The sequence below is a fragment of the Chaetodon trifascialis genome, chromosome 7 (assembly GCF_039877785.1).
Source record: "Chaetodon trifascialis isolate fChaTrf1 chromosome 7, fChaTrf1.hap1, whole genome shotgun sequence".
NCBI classification, from domain to species: Eukaryota; Metazoa; Chordata; class Actinopteri; order Chaetodontiformes; family Chaetodontidae; genus Chaetodon; species Chaetodon trifascialis.
The window spans coordinates 9,364,400-9,385,044 of record NC_092062.1 but is presented as its reverse complement, the minus strand read 5'-3'; the positions used below and the strand labels follow the sequence as shown (position 1 = coordinate 9,385,044).

The 20,645-nt window shown below is 41.3% G+C and overlaps 1 protein-coding gene and 1 non-coding gene across 4 annotated transcripts; both read right to left on the bottom strand.

Annotated features, from left to right (window-relative positions):
* Positions 1 to 86: 86 nt before the first annotated feature.
* Positions 87 to 20,566, bottom strand: LOC139333333 (ATPase family AAA domain-containing protein 2-like). 3 transcript variants are annotated; one of them, XM_070965623.1, is made up of 30 exons: positions 20,169 to 20,566; positions 19,036 to 19,190; positions 18,676 to 18,731; positions 18,355 to 18,538; positions 18,069 to 18,150; positions 17,843 to 17,924; positions 17,528 to 17,713; positions 17,099 to 17,216; positions 16,813 to 16,827; positions 15,163 to 15,264; positions 14,257 to 14,365; positions 13,769 to 13,884; positions 13,421 to 13,595; positions 12,823 to 12,911; positions 9,047 to 9,206; positions 8,796 to 8,886; positions 8,267 to 8,444; positions 8,009 to 8,145; positions 7,653 to 7,785; positions 7,082 to 7,268; positions 6,087 to 6,272; positions 5,771 to 5,906; positions 3,519 to 3,715; positions 3,195 to 3,354; positions 2,846 to 2,968; positions 2,151 to 2,324; positions 1,316 to 2,056; positions 1,007 to 1,140; positions 703 to 831; positions 87 to 294 (listed from the first exon to the last, which is right to left on the bottom strand). In XM_070965623.1, exons 1-30 carry the CDS (start codon positions 20,364 to 20,366, stop codon positions 262 to 264), a joined length of 4,566 nt encoding a protein of 1,521 aa, XP_070821724.1. In that variant the 5' UTR covers positions 20,367 to 20,566; the 3' UTR covers positions 87 to 261. The 3 variants fall into 3 exon arrangements, with proteins under 3 accessions (XP_070821724.1, XP_070821725.1, XP_070821726.1); XM_070965624.1 differs by lacking the exon at positions 16,813 to 16,827 and having other exon boundaries at positions 20,169 to 20,490; XM_070965625.1 differs by lacking the exon at positions 20,169 to 20,566 and having other exon boundaries at positions 18,671 to 18,731; positions 19,036 to 19,173.
* LOC139334546 (small nucleolar RNA SNORA5) lies at positions 6,782 to 6,909 on the bottom strand. The gene has a single exon (XR_011602388.1). It is a non-coding gene; the product is annotated as a small nucleolar RNA SNORA5 (small nucleolar RNA).
* Positions 20,567 to 20,645: the final 79 nt, after the last annotated feature.

Genomic DNA, 20,645 nt, shown 5'->3' with positions numbered 1-20,645 from the left:
CGTGATAACACGAGCACGGCCATGACGTGATTCTTCACAAACTGAAAAATAAATGTTACGCACACAAAAAGTCACACAGTCACATTTAGAGGAAAACCATTTAATTAAATATAACCAGAAGACTTCTCTTCTGAGAAGAGGTAATACAAACATTTAGCTAATGCACAAATAGAGGTGTCTGTAGGTCTCTATGAAAACAGAACCAGTGTTTATGTATTTACACAGCTGAGAAGATAATGTCACACGGTTCTTGTAGAAAAGTCAACAGAAGTCTTCGATCTCTTGTTCCAACTCCTAATCAAATGACATGAGCAGGAAAGGGCAATAGATTAGACACACTGAAGTACTTTGGGCAAAAGTATGTTAAGAACATTACAAGTAAATAAATGAATACTGAATAACACTGGTAATATTATGTGATAAAGGTTACATGGAATCATCATTACCTTCATTCACCTCATATAACATATGAGAAAACTGAAAAAGCAAAAGCCTGCAGAGCTTTGAAGTCATAGCAGGAAAAGCACAGGTGTAACTAACAATGTTAATGATGAAGTGTGTCAGTCCCCTGCTGTTGGGCTCACACGTATGTCTTACAACCACTGTTAAGGTTAGCTAACCTCTGCTGTTTTTGCTATGACAACTCAGAACATCTGCAGTAAAAAAGAGCCTACCTCTACATCAGTACAGTCCAATACTAACCTGTATTAGTGCAGTTTTGTTGTAGTCTCGTCTGTGTCTGTAGATGCTCTGGCACAGCAGTGCATAGAGTTTCTCTAGCTTGTAGACCTCGTAGCCTTCAGTCTTGGTCACTACTCTCTCCAGCAGCTCCTGAGGAAATGAGGGGGAAAGGCAGGACAAAAATGAATGACATCCTGTGTAGAAATAGAAAAAGCCTAAGAGTACTGGATGGATGAGTTTCTCTTCTGTGAGCAAAGTCAAGATGCAGAAAACTCATCTGACCAGTAACTGTAAGAAAAACTAACACCCATAGTATCCCACACACCTTTAATTTGTCTCTGTCCACTACCAGGCGAGGACTTTCCTGGTCCAGGATCTGCAGAGCCTTGTCCACATCGATCATCTGCTGCTGCAGCACAGCGTTCTTTAGACCACGAGTTATGCGTCTAACGCTCCGCTCTGAGACACGAAACACACAAGTGTTTAGACACTGTAACAGGTGAAATTCTGCTGATGCGTTCAAACATGATGATGCACCTTGCTAGCTCTTGAGACACTACACTGGCTTTAGTTAACTAGGGATTCATTCTTCAAGTTAAAGGGCTTTCAGTGTAACATGGCGTAAATATCAAACCTGTGCCTGTGTCCTCCTCTCCTCTAACAGCTTCAGAGGCATCGATGGTTGAGATTTGCATTGTTTCCACCTCCACTGGTTCAGCAGGGCTGTTCTGCTTTGCTTCCTCTACAGTAACTACCTTTTTGTTCCTATCATCTGCCTCTGTTACAGTCTCAGTTTCTGTCAGCTTCTGGCTTTCAGTTTCATCACTCTGCTCTGTGTTGGATTGTCCCTGGGTATCTGTCTCTGTCTCAGTGTGGCTGTCCTGGTTAGGTGTCACTGAAATGGTTTCACTGTTCTCATTTCCTGCCTTTGCAAACACTTTGCTGTTTTCCACTGACTGTCCTGGTTGATCTGTGACAGCTTTCTCCACCTTGTCTTTGTCATTCTGTGTCTGATGGTCATTTTCTGTTGTCCCTGTTTCACACAGTATAAGCTTGTCTTCAGCAGGTTGACTCCTCTCCTCCCTTTCCTCCTGACTGCCCTGCTCCATCTCAGTGGGCTTAAAACGTCCTTCCTGAGCTAATGCAGGCCCTGACTGGACATCAATCATCATCTGCTCCTCCTCTCCTCCAGTCCCCTCATCACACTCTGTTTCTCCTTCCTTCTCAACCTCCTCCTCCTCATCATCCCCATCTTCCTCTTCTTCATCCGACCCCAAGTGTGCATCATCTCTGGACGTCTGAAGAGAAGAGGAAGACCTCTTCTTTGCATAGAAGCCAGCAGACCAGCGACTCTTCCGCCTTTTCTTCTTCTGGGCTGAAGGAACAAAATGGGATGAGGATTTTTATTTTTTTGTGATAGATCTTTTGAAGTGAATCATTTCATTTTTGTCACCTACAATAGTCTTTACCTGTGTTTTTAAGCACTGTAACAGCAGAAGTACTAGTATTCGGAGTAACTGCCAGTGTGGGTCCAGTCTGCTCTCTTTGTGGGGTCATGTCAGCGATCCTGGCCTCAGCAGGAAATGTGGACTGTTTGGGAAGGACGTGGTAGAAGGTGGGAGCAAACCGGACATTGGAGCAACCTGAGGTAAAGAAAGCACGTAACTTTTTGTCATTCAATGCCATCATGAAATCATTTCTGTCCACCTAAACTAAACTCTATCCATTCTGAAATCAAAGGGCTGGATGCAATTGTGGAGTCTTGGTTTCAAACAAAACTGAGTTGTACTTGAAGAGAAATGGATGACACAGAATGTCAGTGTAATGCCTGAGGCTGGGACAACTAATTTAACGAACCTTGTAACCAGTGTTTTGGTTGAATGTGCTAAAAGAGTGCATTCTTGGTGAACGGCGAACTGAACACATACATTTGCAACCAATGAACATGAGTGTTGTAAACTTCTGCAAGATTTAACAAAGCAAATGCACTGTGTTTTACAGCACCCAACACTACCACTTCAGACTACATCGTAGGAGATCTGAAACTTTTGCAGCTTATTAAACTGAACTTCAAGCTAACCCTTCTAAACTGTGAACTTGCACAACACTGCTTAGAACCACGTGTGTATGTGTGTATGTATACACACATACACACTGTGTGTACCTCTTGTGCTGCGTGATGCTTTGATCTCCTCACAAATCTTCTCAAAATCTTCATCCAGTTCATCCCTGATGATAGCATGGACAGTGTCTTTCAATGCACATGCTCTGTGGCGGATCTGACGGTCTGAAGGACACACGGACGGGGACGGCCGGACGGCCGGACACACACACACACACACACACACACACACACACACACACACACACACACACACACACACACACACACACACACACACACACACACACACACACACACACACACACACACACACACAAATGAGCAAGAATGCAAATTTTATGTAATCGCTAACTATAGGTATAAGTATGCTGCTGTTCACGTTGTGTACCTGAGGGGTCCCTGTCTGGGTTGTATTCAAGGGCATTCTGCCAGATGAGATCCACGTCTTCGAGGAACTCTTTGACCGTCCTGTACTGATGGAGGTCGACCTTAGAGAGAACTGTTGACAGGTCCATAGGCTTCTTAATTACCTCAGCGTAGTCTGGTACCTAACACACATGACAAAGAGTCTGCTGTGAAAGAAGACAGGAACACAACGAACCCATTGGAATACTGACATTATTCTCAGTTAAGCTAACAGTGACCCAATTCAAGTAAGGCTTTATTAGTGAATAACAGGAAGTGACACAATTGCATATAAGGGAACAGCTACCTCTTCTAAATCCACAGGCTTTGTAAAAGCCTTAAAGCGTTTCTCTTGGGACAGGCGGTTGGTGACATCGCGCAGGAAGAGACGGAGTTCTCTGAGGGTGTCCTCCTCCTGCTCCTCCAATCGTTGGACCTCCTCTTCTGTCAGCTGAGGTCGGGGAGGTGGTGGGGCAACAGGAAGCACCTCCAATGCATGGAGCACTGAAAAAAGTTGAAGGTTGATGAGACACACACAAAGTGAGAAGTGAATATTACAAACATGTAACTGTGATTCCAAAAAAGTTGGGAGGTTGTGTGAAAATGTGAATAAAAACAGAATCATTTGCATACAAAGTGTTCCCAAGTCGATGTAGTAATATCCTTTATATCAGTGATCCCCAACCCCTGGGCCGTGGACCGGTACCGGTCCGTGGGTCATTCGGTACCAGGCCGCACAGAAAGAATAAATAACTTCTATTATTTCCGTTTCATTTATTATCTGAGTCTGAACGATGCTTTATTTTGAAAAATTAGGTTTCTTTCCGGTACATCTTGGTCACGTGACACATTGCCGCTGAAATTTTACAGTCAAGCTAGCAAAATGAGCAAAAAACAGACATCGTTAGAAAGTTTCTTTGCGCAGGGAAAAAGGCCCAGTGAGGAGGCAGAGGATGAGCCTACGACTTCAAAGAAAAAGAAAGCTGCATTTAACAGACAGTACCAGGAGTCCTACTTAAAATATGGATTTATCGCGACAGGTGATTCCCACGCACCAAGCGCGCTCTGCATTTTATGTGGTGACCGACTCTCTAATGAGGCAATGAAGCCTTCAAAACTGCTTTGCCACTTGCAGACCAAGCACCCTGCATTAAAAGACAAGCCTTCGGAATTTTTTGAAAGAAAAAAGCAGGAACAGGAAGGACAGAAATGTTAAGGGCCAAAAATTACTAAGGGCCACCACATCAACAAATGCGAGTGCACTGAGAGCATCATACTGGGTGGCTTACTGTATTGCTAAGGCTAAGAAGCCATTCACTGTTGGAGAAGAATTGATCCTGCTCACCACTAAAGACATTTGTCGTGAACTTCTAGGAGAGGATGCGATTAAAAAGATAGCACAGGTGCCTCTGTCGGCTAGCACCGTTACTCAGCGCATTGAGGAAATAGCAGAAGACATTGAGACACAATTGCGTTAAGGTGAGTTAGATTTTTCATGCACTTTTTTACTAATTTTTGTGGTGTATCTGTATCATATTTTGAAGGCATGTTTAAACGTTACCATAGCGGCCAGAGAGCATTAGGGGGCAGAGCATCGATGTATAAAGAGAGCAGAGGGGCAGACGGTCGGATCATTTTATTTTGATGTATTTATCCGCCACACATCAATGGCCGGTCCGTGAAAATATTGTCTGACATTAAACCAATCCTTGGCGCAAAAAAGGTTGGGGACCACTGCTTTATATAATCATGTGTTTCACAAGTTAATTAAATAAATGCTGAGATGAGATGCCTAATCCTACCCCTTGTCTAACTCTGTGAATGAATCACATTACATACACAATCACAAATCATTTTCTCCAGTTGTTTTGATTGAGGATATGTTCCCCTACAATGTCAATAGAGTGGAAAGAGCTAGAGCCATGTTTTGAATGAAGAATCCCTTTTATTTTTGTAATACTGTGATATAACACTGTCACTGTACAATAAATAAATAAATATTGTGATATCAATTTAAGGTCACACCCCTACCTGCCCCCACCTGAACAAATGATGGTGCTTCCATGGGCATCTGTTTAACATTCTGACTAGCTTTCTATTCATTATCATCCAACTCTCTCAACAATGCCCGACATATATTTGAAACCTTTGCTCCTAGCCAGAGTTAAATCACTAACATTATACCTTTGCAGGCAAAACAAGCGAGCAACCATATCAACTAAAACTAAATCAAGCCTCCTAACCAATTTAACATTATTCAACTATATAAAAATGTTGGAAAGAATGCAATATTAATGTATAAACAATGAAAGTGGTAGTTATTGTCGTTATTGTTTATAGTTACCAGCCAGTCTGGGAACCAGTGTTTTCCATTCCTTAAAATTCTATATTTTAGGAATATTTCAGCACTGGAATTTGCTCTTTTTTCCTGAAGACAAGTATGAACCCTGTACAATGCTAAAACAACTGAGATAAAGATGCACTACATTCCACCTCAACTACAGATCACAAAAAGCTAGCTAGATCTGTATTTTATTACCACATCCATCCATTTCTCACCAGCTTTCTTTTTTGAGGCAGGGGCCTTGGCAGCCTGATTGAGGATCAGATCCTCAAAGAAATTTCTTCTTTCTCTGCTGGTGGGGACCTGGAGCTGGAAAACCTCTCCATACTCCACCCGAAACAACTCCTGCACCTGAGAAAAGAAAGGCGAGAGAAGACTTGTAGGTGAATATTGTGTCCATCTCCATCCTTTTACATCCAAGACACTTAGATGACATGACACTGACAACTTTTTTCTTTTGTTTTTACTTCACAACTATTTGTACTCTAATGTGTCATCACTCAAAATCTACAGTGTATCACTCTTCCACACCTCCATACTGAGTTGGTCATATCGTAGGCTGCACGTAGCCAGAAGCAATATGGGAGCAAACGCAGGAATGGAGCTGAGCAGGCTGAGGAAGGTGGCTCTTAAGGCCGGACCCACAGTTTCCCACCACTGTCCGATGTGAGGTATGTACAGGATACTGGGAGAGGTCCGTTTCGCTTCAACAAAGATCTGCAGAACACAGAAACATTAACATATGGTGTTGGCATCTCCAAAAACTGGGTGCAAATCTACAGACGAGTGGCAACTGAGGCACTTTCACAGAACATATGATGGGTATCAATATGACACGGGATGAATGCATAAATCAAAGCCATGATGAGGACATTATAGAGTGGACAGGAAATTTTACAGTGACATCAATCTAATACTGAATACTGAAATGCTTGTTGTTGCTGTGCCTAATGGTCAGAATATGGCCATTATCACAATATGAAGTTATAAAGAAATCCTACAAAAAATCTGACCAATATGAATCATGAATGATATTATATGGCCCACCCATTTTTAAGTCAAGAAAGAATTCAAACCCATTTCATGTCGCTGTACACTGAAAATTTTGGGGTTGGTTTTCTGACTGCTGGTCATATACATAAGCAACTTCCACACATCATTTTTGATAACATGATTGCTCATTCACCGCCTGCCATCATGATGGCCCTTTCGTACAAGTATTTGTGTGTCGTACATATTCAACCCAAATGCCTACAAGGTAAGGAGGTGCAACCCATGAAAAACAGTCTCTGTGGCAGCCATTTTGGCCAGAGAAGTCCACTGAAATGAACCCACTGAATTTGACAAGGCTGCAAGATTAGAGAATGCCTCTAGTCTACCCCAATTCTGTGTGAGGCCTGATATTATTAATCTTCCATCTATTAAAAAGACCCAAACTGAGGACATCTCATGAATTGTTATACGCCACTAATAATGCACATAATCATTTACAGGTGTGTTATTTTGCGCAGTGGTATCTCACTTACCTGAGCACAAGTCTCTTCTGGGGCAGTTGCGCTGGCTCCAAACAGCACAGCCATGTCTAGTGTGTACACTGTGAATTTTTCTAGAGCGTGCAGGACAGCTGGGGCCAGGTGGGAGCTCTGACCGGAGCCAGGTCTGCCCTCCAACAGCAGCCTGGGACGGTAGGAGGTTGGATGGCTCAGCACACTCCTGCACATGTAGAGATGACAGCCCAGAGAGACAGTGAGACTGGTCAAGTGGTAGGAATGTTCACATTTATTTCCATTGTCTGTGGCGGGCTACTTAATTTGCCTGACAGATCATGAAAACAATTTGGGTAACTAGGACACGAGACAGCCCACAGCACTTCTAAAGTAAAGGAAAAATAAAGCCAATAGAAGCAAGACCCAAGATTGTATAGTGTTAACTCCACAGATACATCAGCAGTGTTTCCTATATACAGAACTACGAGTTAGATTTTGATTGAAAAAATCTGTGAAATGATATTAGCAAACAAAAAAGAAATTTTCTGAAACCATGAGGAGACAAATGAACCCCTGCTTAACATTCCTTCTTGAACAATGGCTAACCAACCCGCTGAGGTTGAGGAGTCCCTTAGCAGCAGGTGTTTTGAATTGGGAGTGAGAGGTCTGTCCACTGAAGAGGACATCCGCATCCTCATCCTCACTGAACATCAGATCGTCCTCAGACACAACACAGGCCATATCTGGAAATGTACACACATAAACATACACACAGTACAGCAGTTACTCCTGATACCTCACTGATTAACAACCAGTCTAGACTATGCTTTCTTCTGTAACTGCCTTAGGACAAAGGGGAAATGAATTTGTTAAATGAAATGACAGAATGCAGGACCATGAACAGAACAGGGGCCGAATCAATTAATGCAAAACAGAACAAGAGGAAAAGACTAAGCAGGACTGCACCTTGTTCTCTCTTCCTTTTTAAGCCCTGTTCAGCATGTGGGAACACTCTGCTGACTCTGTCGATGACATCCTGCAGGGCGGCGCTCAGCAAAGGACAAATGGCAGGTATCAGGGCCTTGGCTGGTGACACTACTGCTCTAAGAATCACAATCAGCATCATATTTACTTAAGAACCATATGCAAGAAAGAATAATGTGTACACTCTAAAAAAGAGACTGCACTGTATAAAAATGTATTCTATAGTTATTTTTGTTATACCTCTGGGAAGCAGGGACCATCTTGGACATGGCGGACATAAAGTCTCTGTTTGTGATAGCTATGGAGTTGACATCAAGCACAAGTTTCTGCGATGAGGAGTAGATTTGTGGGTAGCGACGCCGCAGTGCACACAAAGCAGCCTCTGAACACACTGCCTTGATGTCTGCTCCACAATAACCTGCCAAGCAAAGAGAGACAGATTGTGATGTTTCTCAATGGGACAATCCGTGTACATTGTAGGTGGGCAAAACATGGTGCCAGTGTTTCCTGTGAAAATTATCTGGACGGACATAAAGGATCATTGTGGTTGTTAAAAACAAGTTTTGTCCAGGGCTCAAACCAGTATCATTTCCCAAAGATGTTACACTTAAAGAATTAAAATGTCTTTCTTTAATGCTTATACCAAGCTTAACAGTACTGACATTTTTTATATGATGCAAATGTCATTTGTAGTGAGGAAGTTTAGAAATATGTATATTTATTAAGCGATTGGGCACCACTGTTGTTGCATTACTGTACACAAACATACCGACACATTTATCTGCCAGTTCTTCCAGAAAAGTGTCCGAAGGTGGAGGAGTCCACTGTCTAGTGTGGATCTTCAGAATGTCCTTTCTTGCCTGCCATACAAAATAAGATGACAGCAGTTCAAGTCCTGAGAGCCCTCTACTGTTAGAGTCCCAAATCATTTGAATGCGCTCAGATTCGACAGCAACCAATGTGTCAATTTCCTCTTTTATTATCTCTGCCAAGCAATAAAGGACATAAACAGTTTCCCACCTCTCTGTCTGGCAGGCCAAAGAGGAACTCCCTGTCAAAGCGTCCTGGTCTTCTCAGAGCTGGGTCGATGGAGTCCAGTCTGTTTGTAGCTCCTATCACAACAACTTCTCCTCTGGCATCTAATCCATCCATAAGAGCCAACAGGGTGGACACAATGGAACTATAGAGACAGAAAAAGACTTTGATAACATTTTCTAACTGGTCAACAGCGTCCCCCGATAACAAAGAGCTTAAGTCAAAGTCAAGTTTATTGTCAATTTGCACATATGTATGGGACATACAGGGGGATCGTAATATTGTTTCTCTAAGTCCAACAGTGTGTGCAAAAATAAAGATAAAAGCAAGACAACAAGTGTTTAAAAATAAATACAGAGGTACAAAACTACTGAAAAGTACTAGAAATATAAATGTTTTGGGATAAATAGCTACCAAATACAATGTACTGCAAATATGGTGGACCCATATTGCAACAGAAAGCAGCAGGTTTTATTTAATATTCTCTTTTAAATCTGCAATGTATTCAGCCAAATTGGGCTGGATTCAGTGGTGCAGTCTACGTGATACGCAGGTATACGCCGTATACCCACTGGAAAAGGGCAGTGATTTGCGTATAACCAGTGGTTTAGTCTGCGTGATACGCCGGTATACGCCCTATAGTTGCAAGAATTATTATTTTTTCCCTCATATATCCACTTGCGCAAGCATACATAACAACATCATTTTGTAAAAACTTTCACACACTGATTAGTTCATTATATTAACCCAGTCTGTGTTCACATGACTTTTGGACCTCCGACTTCCGTCGCCCATGACAGCAACAGCAACACAATTCTTTAGCGGGCATTCTCCACAGTATTGCATAAAGGAGAAAATCAGTGAGCGAATTACAAAGAGATCAAATGAAAACAACACCAGACAACACTTTTTCCAGTGTTTTCCGAAGCACACCACTGAACCCACGGCCATTTTGGGTGCAGCTTCAGCAGAAGAGGTTGGAGAAAAAAACAAAACAGCCAGATGAGGATGAAGCTGAAGCTTCTCTAGATACCCCGGAGAAGGAGCCTGACGCTAACGCCAACCGCTAAGTGAAATTACCATAGCAGGGGATTGTTGGTATATTTAAATATGTTGTAGCGTCCCTCGGTACATAAACCACTACCATCAGCTGGTTTCTCAATGCTTTATTCATGAACAACCAGGCTTCTGAGGGCCGTAGCCAACACCAAAACAAGCAAACTCAGCTGACCAACTTTTAGCTCGGCTCCCTCACTCGCCAGCTTTCACACTCAGAACATCCCCAGTTCCTGCCCACCTCCAAACAACCCATTATCATGGGAACGACAATGACTGACAGGCTTCTCAGCCCCTAAGTGTTTGTCATGTTCATGAACATCAGGGAAATCACAGAACTATGAACGGTTATACAATATCTAAAAAAAAAGTGATAACTTAGAGACTGTGTGTGTGTGTGGGGGGGGGGGGGGGGGGGTGTCATAACCTGGCTGGCCTTGTGGAGTGAAAGTCAGGCTAGGGAATTTAAGAGCAGGCATCCCTGGTTTTATTCATGTACTAAATGTACATGTGCTAGGGCTGGGCGATATGGCTGAAAACTGTATCACGGTATGAGTGTTTTATATCGGTCGATATCGATAATTACTGATATTATTTATTACCTATTTAAAATAAGGACCAGGAAAAAAACATTCAATTTAAAGATTTTCATTTTAAATTTGACCGTCCTCTGATTATAATCCCCTCAGCTATCAAGGCAGAAAGGAAAGGAAATGTCAACACAACCATGGAAAACACTCAAATAATAAATGTAAATAAAAGTGTAAAAATTTAAACAGAGAGAAACCTGAGAATTTTTTTTCTGCAGGTTTAGTGCAGGAAGTTCACAAGCTGATTCACCTTCTACTGAATAAAATGTTTTCAAATATGTGCAGTGTTTTGTAAACATAGCAGAAACTGAGGTAGACTTGACATCCGTAAACAAACATGATAGACTGTACAATAAGATTGACTGAACTATAAAACCAGCCTAGACATATGAATAACTTTAGTCACTCTTCTGACACTAAACATACATGAACTATTCAATTATATTTTTATTGCAAATGTGTTAACAAAAAAAAAAAAAAAAAGTATGCGTAAGAGATGTTTGTAACCTGGCTTCTCCTCAGCGCTCAGTGAAGCATGTCTTTAGCTATATGATATGCCGCTGCCTCCATTATGTCTTCGTGCCTTTTAGATGATTTGTCATCAGGCACTGAAGCAGATACCTCTGCATGGTGGTCTGCTGCTTGTGCGGTGGTGCTGTGGTTGGCGGATGTTGGTGAATACGGCTGCGCTCCAAAGAGTGAGCACTGCTAAGGTGGTTAAACAAGTTTGTGGTATTACCGGTCTTGGTGGGGACGACAGTCTTGCATAAGTTACAGACCACATTGGTCTGACTGCAGTCCGACTTATAAAATCCAAAAAAATGCCATACTGGCAAGCTGACTTTCCCTGTTTTATCGACAATTTCTTTGCTCGCAGCAGGACTCACTTTCTATTTCTCATCTCACTCGTCGAGAAGCATCAAACACGAGACAATGAGATGGCGCGACCGAACTTGATAATGTTACGTGATTAGGCGTGTTAGTGTGTCACTCCCACTGATCAGCGATTACTCCCTATGTTGCTCGGTTACCTGAGAGCGAGTGCCTTTGTTCATGCAACCAACCTTGCTTCGCAACTGTTTCTTCCGACGAAGAAAAAAATGATCAAATGTTTTATGAAACGCATTTTTATTGATCTTGATTACATGTCTATCACGAGACATAACATTATCATTTTATCGCCCAGCCCTACACTATGCAATGATAATAATAATGCACAGCCTACAGTATACATCTTGAGAGCATTCTGAAAGACTGGTTATGTTATCAACATGTCAGGAAGCAGCATCAGACACAAGGTCATAATAGTGCTTATGAGGTGTTGCTCCAAGATGGTTGTTGTTCTAAGACACGTTGTTCTGGAACGGGTGAGTACAAGTATAGACAGTATACTCACTACAGAAACTTAGACTACACCACTGGCTGGATTGTAGTAAATATATCTTGCCATATTTAGGTCACAGATTTAGTCCTTGCAACAACAACAAGACCAGTATCATAGTATCCTTGAAGATTAACTCATGTATTCTCACTGAAAGCTGCTGTGGCCACAATCTTATCTTGATACACACAAAATCTCTTATGAAATTAGGGTTCAAACATGCCACTATAATAAATGTGCAATCACTCAAAACATTTTGTTTTTAAAGATGTATCTTCTGATTGGCCACTAATCACCTTAGTAGTGAAGCTATAAACGATTTGTGTGTGTGATAGACTAAAATGTTGTAACAGACCAACATTCAAGGTTACTTTCTTTGTTTTCAAAGTGAGATGGTTTTGTGTAGCTGGAGCAGCATCCAAGTTGTTTCAAATTCTAGGGGTTGCACGACATTCAGCATGACTTGTGACAGCTGCATCCACTCATAAAGCTGGCAATTATGTAATTTTGGTATATGCACTTAACTGTGACTGTTCTCATGTGTAGCAAGAACTAGACTCATGACAGTCAATAAGATTAAGAAACTATTTTTTGTTTCATTTTAACTATTTGTGAGAAATCTGGAAGACTAACTGACAACCTATCAGACAATTTTCACTGTTCCACTCTGTACATTTGACACTCACAAACCTCAGTACATTCATCACACTGTACAAAGTGAGAATGCTCTTCACCTGTGAATCTGGTCCTGACGGCTGGACCTGACTGGAGCCAAACCATCAATCTCATCAAAGAAGATGATGGATGGGCGCATCTGGTATGCCTAGAAACAATTCAAAAGGAATTCAATTTGTATTACCTTTAGACCTGACACCTGATAAGATAAGATAAGATAAGATAAGATAAGATAAGATAAGATAAGATAAGATAAGATAAGATAGACTTTATTTATCCCACCATGGGGGAAATTCACATTATACAGCAGCAACAAGACAGAGTGCAAGAAGTCAGAGGACAAGAAGACAAAAAATAAAAATAACAAGAATAAAAAATATTGCACAAATGTTATATACCTTATGGTAATTTACAATATATACACAATACGTACACACTAATTTAAAAATGATGATTGCATATGAAAACAGAGCTTATCAGTACAACTTGCATTTGAATGGATGTTGATAATGTAAAGGCATTGACTTAGTTTATTCTAATCCACAAGTCAATGTGTCAAAACAGCGAGTTAGCTTTCACAAGAAATGTTTTGACATTCTATGTCCATGATTTTATTTTTTGTTAACAACAGGAATGAATCATGTTGAATTTGGTTACCTGATCAAAAAGCAGTCGCAGCTGTCTTTCAGATTCTCCCACCCACTTACTGAGGCAATCAGCTCCTTTCCTCATGAAGAAAGACACCTTTCTTTCCCCCTGACTGCACTCATTGGCCAGCGCTCTGGCTACAAGGGTTTTCCCTGTGCCTGGAGGGCCGTAAAATAGGCAGCCCCTAAAGACAAGAGAAATGTGACAAAGGATTTCATTAGGATTTCACTGGCATTACAATCTAACTGCAGCCTGAGGCAGCAGTAGACATTAAACTTAAAAGAATGAAGATAGGTATTGAGTCACAGAATGTAAAATGAATGCTAAACTATATTATCTTCTCAACACATTGTTTACCTGGGAGGCTGTATTTTGAACCTCTCAAAGACTTCTGGGTAGAGGAGAGGGAAGACCACCATCTCCTTCAGTGCTGAGATGTGTCTGCTCAAACCTCCAATGCTTTCAAACCGCACCTGGATGACACACAGTGTAGATGTTTGCACATAATACCACAACTGCCCTATTAAAGCTTCACTTCTGTCTTGACCTCCAAACTGTCAAATTACCTTATCATCAGTATTGTATTAGTAGGAATAAAAGATTATGCTTTTCAAAAAGTGGAGTAGGCTTGCAGCCTATTTAAATGTGATCATACATTTAAAACATGTGAAATACGGTGTATATCTGCTTACTTTGTTATCTTTGAAGAAAGACCCTGAAGTTCTATTAAGCTATATTGCTATAAGTGCTATACGTAGATTAAAGCAGTAATAATTACCATCATTTCAATACATATATATCCTGTTTATCAGAATTCTGTCTGTGTTTGCATCCATGCAGCTTACCGTTCGGTCGATGTGCATGGGGTCCACATCAGCAAGGCTGGCTCCAATCTTCATCCTGTCTTTGTGGATCCCCAGCAGGTCTTCTTTCACCAAGTTCATAGGCAGACATCTGCCGGAAAGACAATGAAAACATAAAATAACTAATAACATTTTCAGATTAATTTTCTAACAGTTCTGCTTTGCTAAACTACTATTATGGATTTTCATTTTTACAATAATAGGAATATACCGTCTTAAAAACATTGGGTCATTGATGCCAATTTATCCATAAAAATCATCAGAGGAAATTATCATTCAATAACAGGACGATGGGCAGTGGAAGCATGATTTATAGTAATACTGGATAGCATGTATTTAGCGCAACCATTTTGCACCAAAACGTTCACCAAACATCAGCTTGAGGTGGAGAGGAAGGGAAACACTGAGTCAATTACACAAGGGGATGATTTGGTGGCCAGACAGACCGAGTCAGGTTTGGGAATTTTGCCAGGACACCAGGTAACCTCCTATTCTTTGCATAACTGCAATGGGATCTGGAATGACCCAAATGAGTTAGGATTTTAGTTTGACATGTCATCCAAAAGTCGGGGTCTCCTACAGCACAGCATACCCTACGCTGCACTAGGGCCTTGGGATTTATATTCAGGCCAGGGGAAAAACTGCCCCCTACTGGTCCAGTAACAGCACTTTCAGCAGCAACTTCTTTTCCCCCCAGTTTTTCCAAGTACTAGCCAAGCGCACACCTGCTTAGCTTCAGTCATTCAGGTGGAACAGGGTACATTTCAGTATTATTACTCTCATTACTATTTAATCCTTCTGTCATCCACCTCTGTGTTCCAGCCACGTACTGTGCTGTGAAGTCTACCTGTTCCTGTTCGGTAGGACAGCTGCTGCTCAGGCTCTCACCTGTTGACTGACCTGCTCCTGTTCTTACTTCTGCGTCTCTGGAATTGCTCATCATCCGAAGATGATGAAGTGGAGTCACTACTGTGGATGGCATGTCTCCTTCTGCAAAGGCAAAAGATCAGCTTATCTACAACAACGCATTGCAACTGCATTCAGGTCAATTTTTGTTATGTTGCCTTCAGCAACAAAACAGTGGGTGAAGTCGTGAGTGAGGACGCTCACTCATAGACAATCACTTATTTACAAAAACTAACTTTAAATGAACACACAGTTAGACAAACAAAAACCAACACAAACATCACTATTACTGCTCATCCATTCATATCATTCATTCAATCATAGGTTGTTTTTTTTAATACACACATACACACAGCTGATAGATAGATAGATAGATAGATAGATAGATAGATAGATAGATAGATAGATAGATAGATAGATAGATAGATAGATAGATAGATAGACTTTATTGTCTGTCCCAGACGGTGACAGAAATTCTCCTTTGACAAGGCTCAAACAAAAATACAGCACATATCACACACACAGATGACAAAACATTAATAATGCATTAGTTTAGAGATAAAAGGCAGTGTTTGATTTTGCATCATGTGCAACAACACCACAGTGGTGACTCTGCCAAACACTTTAAATGACACCATCACCATGCAGGACACCAGGGCAGGAATTACAGCATGGCCAAGCAGCCAATGCAATGGATGACCCCGAATGTGGCTGTAATGGCCCTGTCTTGAACTGGTCACTGTGCCCTTAAAAGAAAATTGTTCCTCAATCAAAACTACATGCACAGCAAATGAACTCCTGTTTCCCAGAGTCTACGTCAGGCATGTCCAAACTATTCCACAAAGGGCCGAGTGGCTGAAGGTTTTCTTTCCAACCAAGCAGCAGCCCACCTTGACTCATTTCATCAGCTGATCTCAGTCTTCAGACAGCTGATTGGTCAGACTGCATCCTCTTGATTGGTTGGAGGAAAAACCTGCAGCCACACGGCCCTTTGTGGAATAGTTTGGACATGCCTGGTCTACGTCAACACACTGGGCATCAACAATAGGTCGAGAGCTCTCCTACTCCATAAAAACCAACAGCTAACCAGCTAGCTAACAATTAACGTTATGTGATAAACACAAGCAGCTAAACACTGCACAGTGTAAGTATTAATACATGCACATACATACACAACGTTTATAAACATAATACTGCATAGTGTTAGCTAACTGTTAACATATATGAGTTTAGAAGTTGCTGTGAGATTTGTCTTGCCCTAAAAATTACATAGAGGGCTTAATTCACAAAATCCACCTTAAAGGCTCAATGTGACAAATCCAGTACACAATACTTAAGAGGTTTTTTATAAGGAGAGGGAAGTTTCTAATTAGATGCAAATGAAGCACACAAAATACAGGCACTTAGAAATTCAGCTTTCAAACAGTGGATCTTTCTTCGTCACAAAGTTAAAAAGCGCTTAAACAACAATAAAGCTGTGGTGAAGATTGATTCACCGTCTTAATGCTTTAACTACAGTGTCACCAAAATGTGCCTCATGTACCAACAACAGTGCTAAGCAACGACACACAGCACCCAAAAAACAAAATACAGACTAACAATAAACACAAGGACAAGTATTGGGGATCTTACCTCTCACAACTACTCCTGAAGGTGGAATGAAGAGAATCAGGGGAAAAAAAACAAAACAAAAAAGATATGTACAAATTTAAGAATGATTATGGGTGCGATCCTGTTCTGGATACTGTACTAGTCAGACCACTTTTGCTGACTGACTACAGTATGTTCAAACATTTTTTCATAAAGTATTAATCAGACCATTAAGTGTTCATGAGAAAAAACACCCCTCGACAGCAGCACTGTAAAGTACATTGCTCAATTTCGGATTGTCGGCTAGTGGCTGCACTGTCATACTAACCTGCTGGCTCTCCTGTTGTAGGGGCTCCTGGGGGCTGTGGAGCTGAATCTAAACCTGCGTCTGGTTGGAGACGAGTGGCCCTTGAAGTATATGCTGCGTTTCCTGGGCTCTCTGGGTTCTGAGGATGACAAAAACAAGCCTCATAAAACTCAAATTTAAGACAATGCTAAAGAAGGCTTTAGAAGTATAATGTTCAGTAGGATAGGCTTACACCAAGAGTCCTATAGCTTTGACAAAATATTCAACTAGGTCATGAATATGACTCGACCTTGTGGGGACAAAGAAACAGCAAGTATTTAATCGAATTAATTTTTTTCAGCTGTGCCAAATCTGCTTTATGAATTCTAATGAATCACTCAGTTTCTGTGTGGGTGTATTTTATAGACGAACACAATCTGCCAATGTAATCAAGTTGAATAAACGCAGTACCATCCTGTGCAGCCTGGTAGCGAACCACAGTCTTTCGCTGTCTAAAGTCATAACGCCTCTGATTGTCTTCTTCCTCATCCTCGCCATCTTCGTCATCTTCCTCCTCCTCCTCCTCCTCCTCATCCTCTCCATCATCATCATCATCATCATCATCATCCTCTTCATCATGATCATCCTCATTGCCTCCTGTTAATTAGAAAAAAATCTGCTTAGGTGTTTGCAACAATGAATCTGAATATTCGTAATTCAGATACATACTGAAACTGAAAAAAATTTTGTTGTCCATTTTTTAAATAATTAGTTCATCCATCTCACCTTGGTTTTCCTGCACAGTGTCTTTACTGTCCACATTTGTCCTCAGAGAACGTCTCATTCTGCCCCTGGTGTACATGCCGAGCTGTTCAGAGGAAACAGGTCAGATGCTGCTTTATTCACTTTACACGTTACACATTGTCAAACAGCAAAATTACCCACTGTCAACGCAAGCATTAGGATTACACAATGCAATGCAGAGCTTGAAATTAAACAATTAAGTTTTTACCTCTTCTTTAGTGTCTCTATCTCTCAGCCTGCGTCTCATTTTCTGCATGTCATCCATCTTCTGCAGAACAGCTTCAGCAGTGCTGAGGGACAATTAGAAAGAAGAAGTTGTCAGATTTTATCAAATTTCATCAGTAATCTAATTTGGCATCATCTTAAAATCCACAGCCCATTCTTTATCTCAATTTATTTGGTAGATATTACTTGATGTGATAGATAAGCTATATTTTGAACTGAAGTAATGAGCGTGGAGCTAAAGAAGCTGGAGCAGATGTTGCTGAACTCACTTGGTGATAAGTCGGTCGTAGAGCACTGACTGGTTCCGGGAATTCAGTTTGTATCTGGTGATTCTGGAACTACGCCGCACTGAGCGATCTTCCTCTTCCTCCTCTTCTTCCTCCTCTTCTCGGCTCTGTAGGTCAAAGCGGCTCCTCTTAGGAGTGGACGAGCCCTCGACCTCATCTGGAACATCTGGGTCACCAACGGAAACAGTTTGTTAGATGACTTGTACAGTACATCCTCCTGAATATTAAATGCTACCCAATATGCATGGTGTGCTATACAATTTAAGAGCTTCAGTGCAGAAATGACACTGTCACACACTGTACCTGCTTGCTGCTTGCCACTGGATGCATTTCCCTCCCTCTGCAGCCTGGAAGATTTCCTAAAGAGGTGAAGCACACATAAAATCAAAAACAAGTTCTTGATGTCACTTAATATTTTGCCATTGCTCATTATTTGAGTGTTAAAAGTGTGCAGTTATGTATACAAATGTGAAATACCCCCAGTGGAGGATTTACATGAACTCTGATCTGGCAAGTGTATATTTGGATCATTTTTTGCTGATATAAAAAGCTTTTCAAACAATGCCATGTTCAGTCAACAACCCATTTTGTTAAAAAACTGGGAACTTGTTCATAACTGGTTAGAAAGTACCTCAAATATTTAAGTCGGTGGGTCTGTGTTACCTGGTGCAGCATCCTCCAGCCTTGTCTTCATTCACAGGGGAGCTGGTCTTTGGTTCCATGTTAGAAAATGAGACCTCTAGTTTAACTCTCTGTCCTCGGGTCCTCAGAGAGTGATGAAGACCACTTCTATTGTCCTGATTCATGTCAGCATGTCCCTGCAACAGCCACATTATGAGTTTATAGTTCACAGCATATATAGATGGAACAAGTGTCTGCTCGATTGAATTAGAAATTCAAATTAATCATGAGCTGTGATTTATCGATCAACTTTTACGCAAAAGTCTGAGCAAAACTGAAGTGCACAGGATACACATACTATACAAATTGTTGACCACTATTGACCTTCTACTCTGCAATGTTACCTGCGTTAAAAGGAGTGTGAAGCAAATTGTGTAAGCTCATCACTATTTACATGTGATTTTACCAGTTACCTAATCCATTTCTCTTAATTTGGGCCAGCTTTAGTATGGTAAACTGGATTTAAAATTCTATTTTACAAACTGTAACGGTTCATTCAATACACACAAGTTTCAAGCAAGGACTTTCTTTAAGAGAATATATGTATATTAGTCACCTAAAATAAATACATTTGCCTTTTCGATAATGTATGGTACAGTCCGTTGAACACACTTTGTAATTTACTTTATGTTATGAGGTAACAAACATGTCTCAGATACAGTTTAATGCCAGAGCCCCACCCCTCCCTCCACAACAGAACATACCAAAACACACATCTTACTGGGCAATCATTTGACATTTGGGACACTGAGCTGCTCGAAAACCTGGCAACCCACAGTACTGTTATATGGCGATGACACAAAACAGTGAACAAGACATTAAAATTACTTAATAACTACGTAATTTTGCCTGTAGTTTATAGATTGTCGTTACACGTGAACTAGCCAATGTCCAATAGACATGCGCATTTCAATACAACGTTAGGAGAGACAATGCATACTCATTCTGATAATTTGTCAGTGACTCTAAGTTAGTAAGTGACAAGCTTACAAGGTAGCTAGTTAGCTTAGCATGCTAGCAAAACTAGCACCGCGAAGTTGCGCCCGTAGATAATTTGTACGCCTAATAAATGGAACTGTAGTTATCTAAGCAGCTGTCTGGGTGTACGTGCTCACATTCGCCGTGTTGTTTTCGGGACTGCTGAAGCTGTCATTCAGGGCCCGGGAGGACCGGGTCAGCCGGGCGGACTTTCTTTGCGACGCGGGAAGCAGCGACAGAAACTCGGAGCTAGTATCCAACTCCATAGACCTCCTCTTCGGAATTGTTGCCACCGGCTCCGCTCCGACACCGCCACTGCTGCGTAGAATCACCATCTTGACTCCAAACCGACCTTATAGTAGCACGAATGACGGATAACCAGCCACTATTCTGCCTAAGGAGTGAAGTTTAGGGTAACGCCAGCATAGCACAGGTAACAGTGTAAATACGCCAGCTGACATACACGAGCTCCTCACTAAACCCTTGATTTCTGGCGCCATAAACGTCATCAGAGGTTATGAGGTAGGTAGCCAATGAGCTACCGCGAGGAAAAATAGATCTCTTAGCCAAACTGTACATGAAGTCACGCCATCAAAGTATCGTAATTTATATTA

Coding starts and splice junctions, on each gene's coding strand:
- LOC139333333 (XM_070965623.1), bottom strand. CDS start 20,366: ATGGTGATTCTACGCAGCAGTGGCGGTGTCGGAGCGGAGCCGGTGGCA. Junction 18,732..19,035: donor GCTGGAGGATGCTGCACCAG/GTAACACAGACC, acceptor TCACCTCTTTAG/GAAATCTTCCAGGCTGCAGA. Junction 3,355..3,518: donor AGCCTGTGGATTTAGAAGAG/GTAGCTGTTCCC, acceptor CATGTGTGTTAG/GTACCAGACTACGCTGAGGT.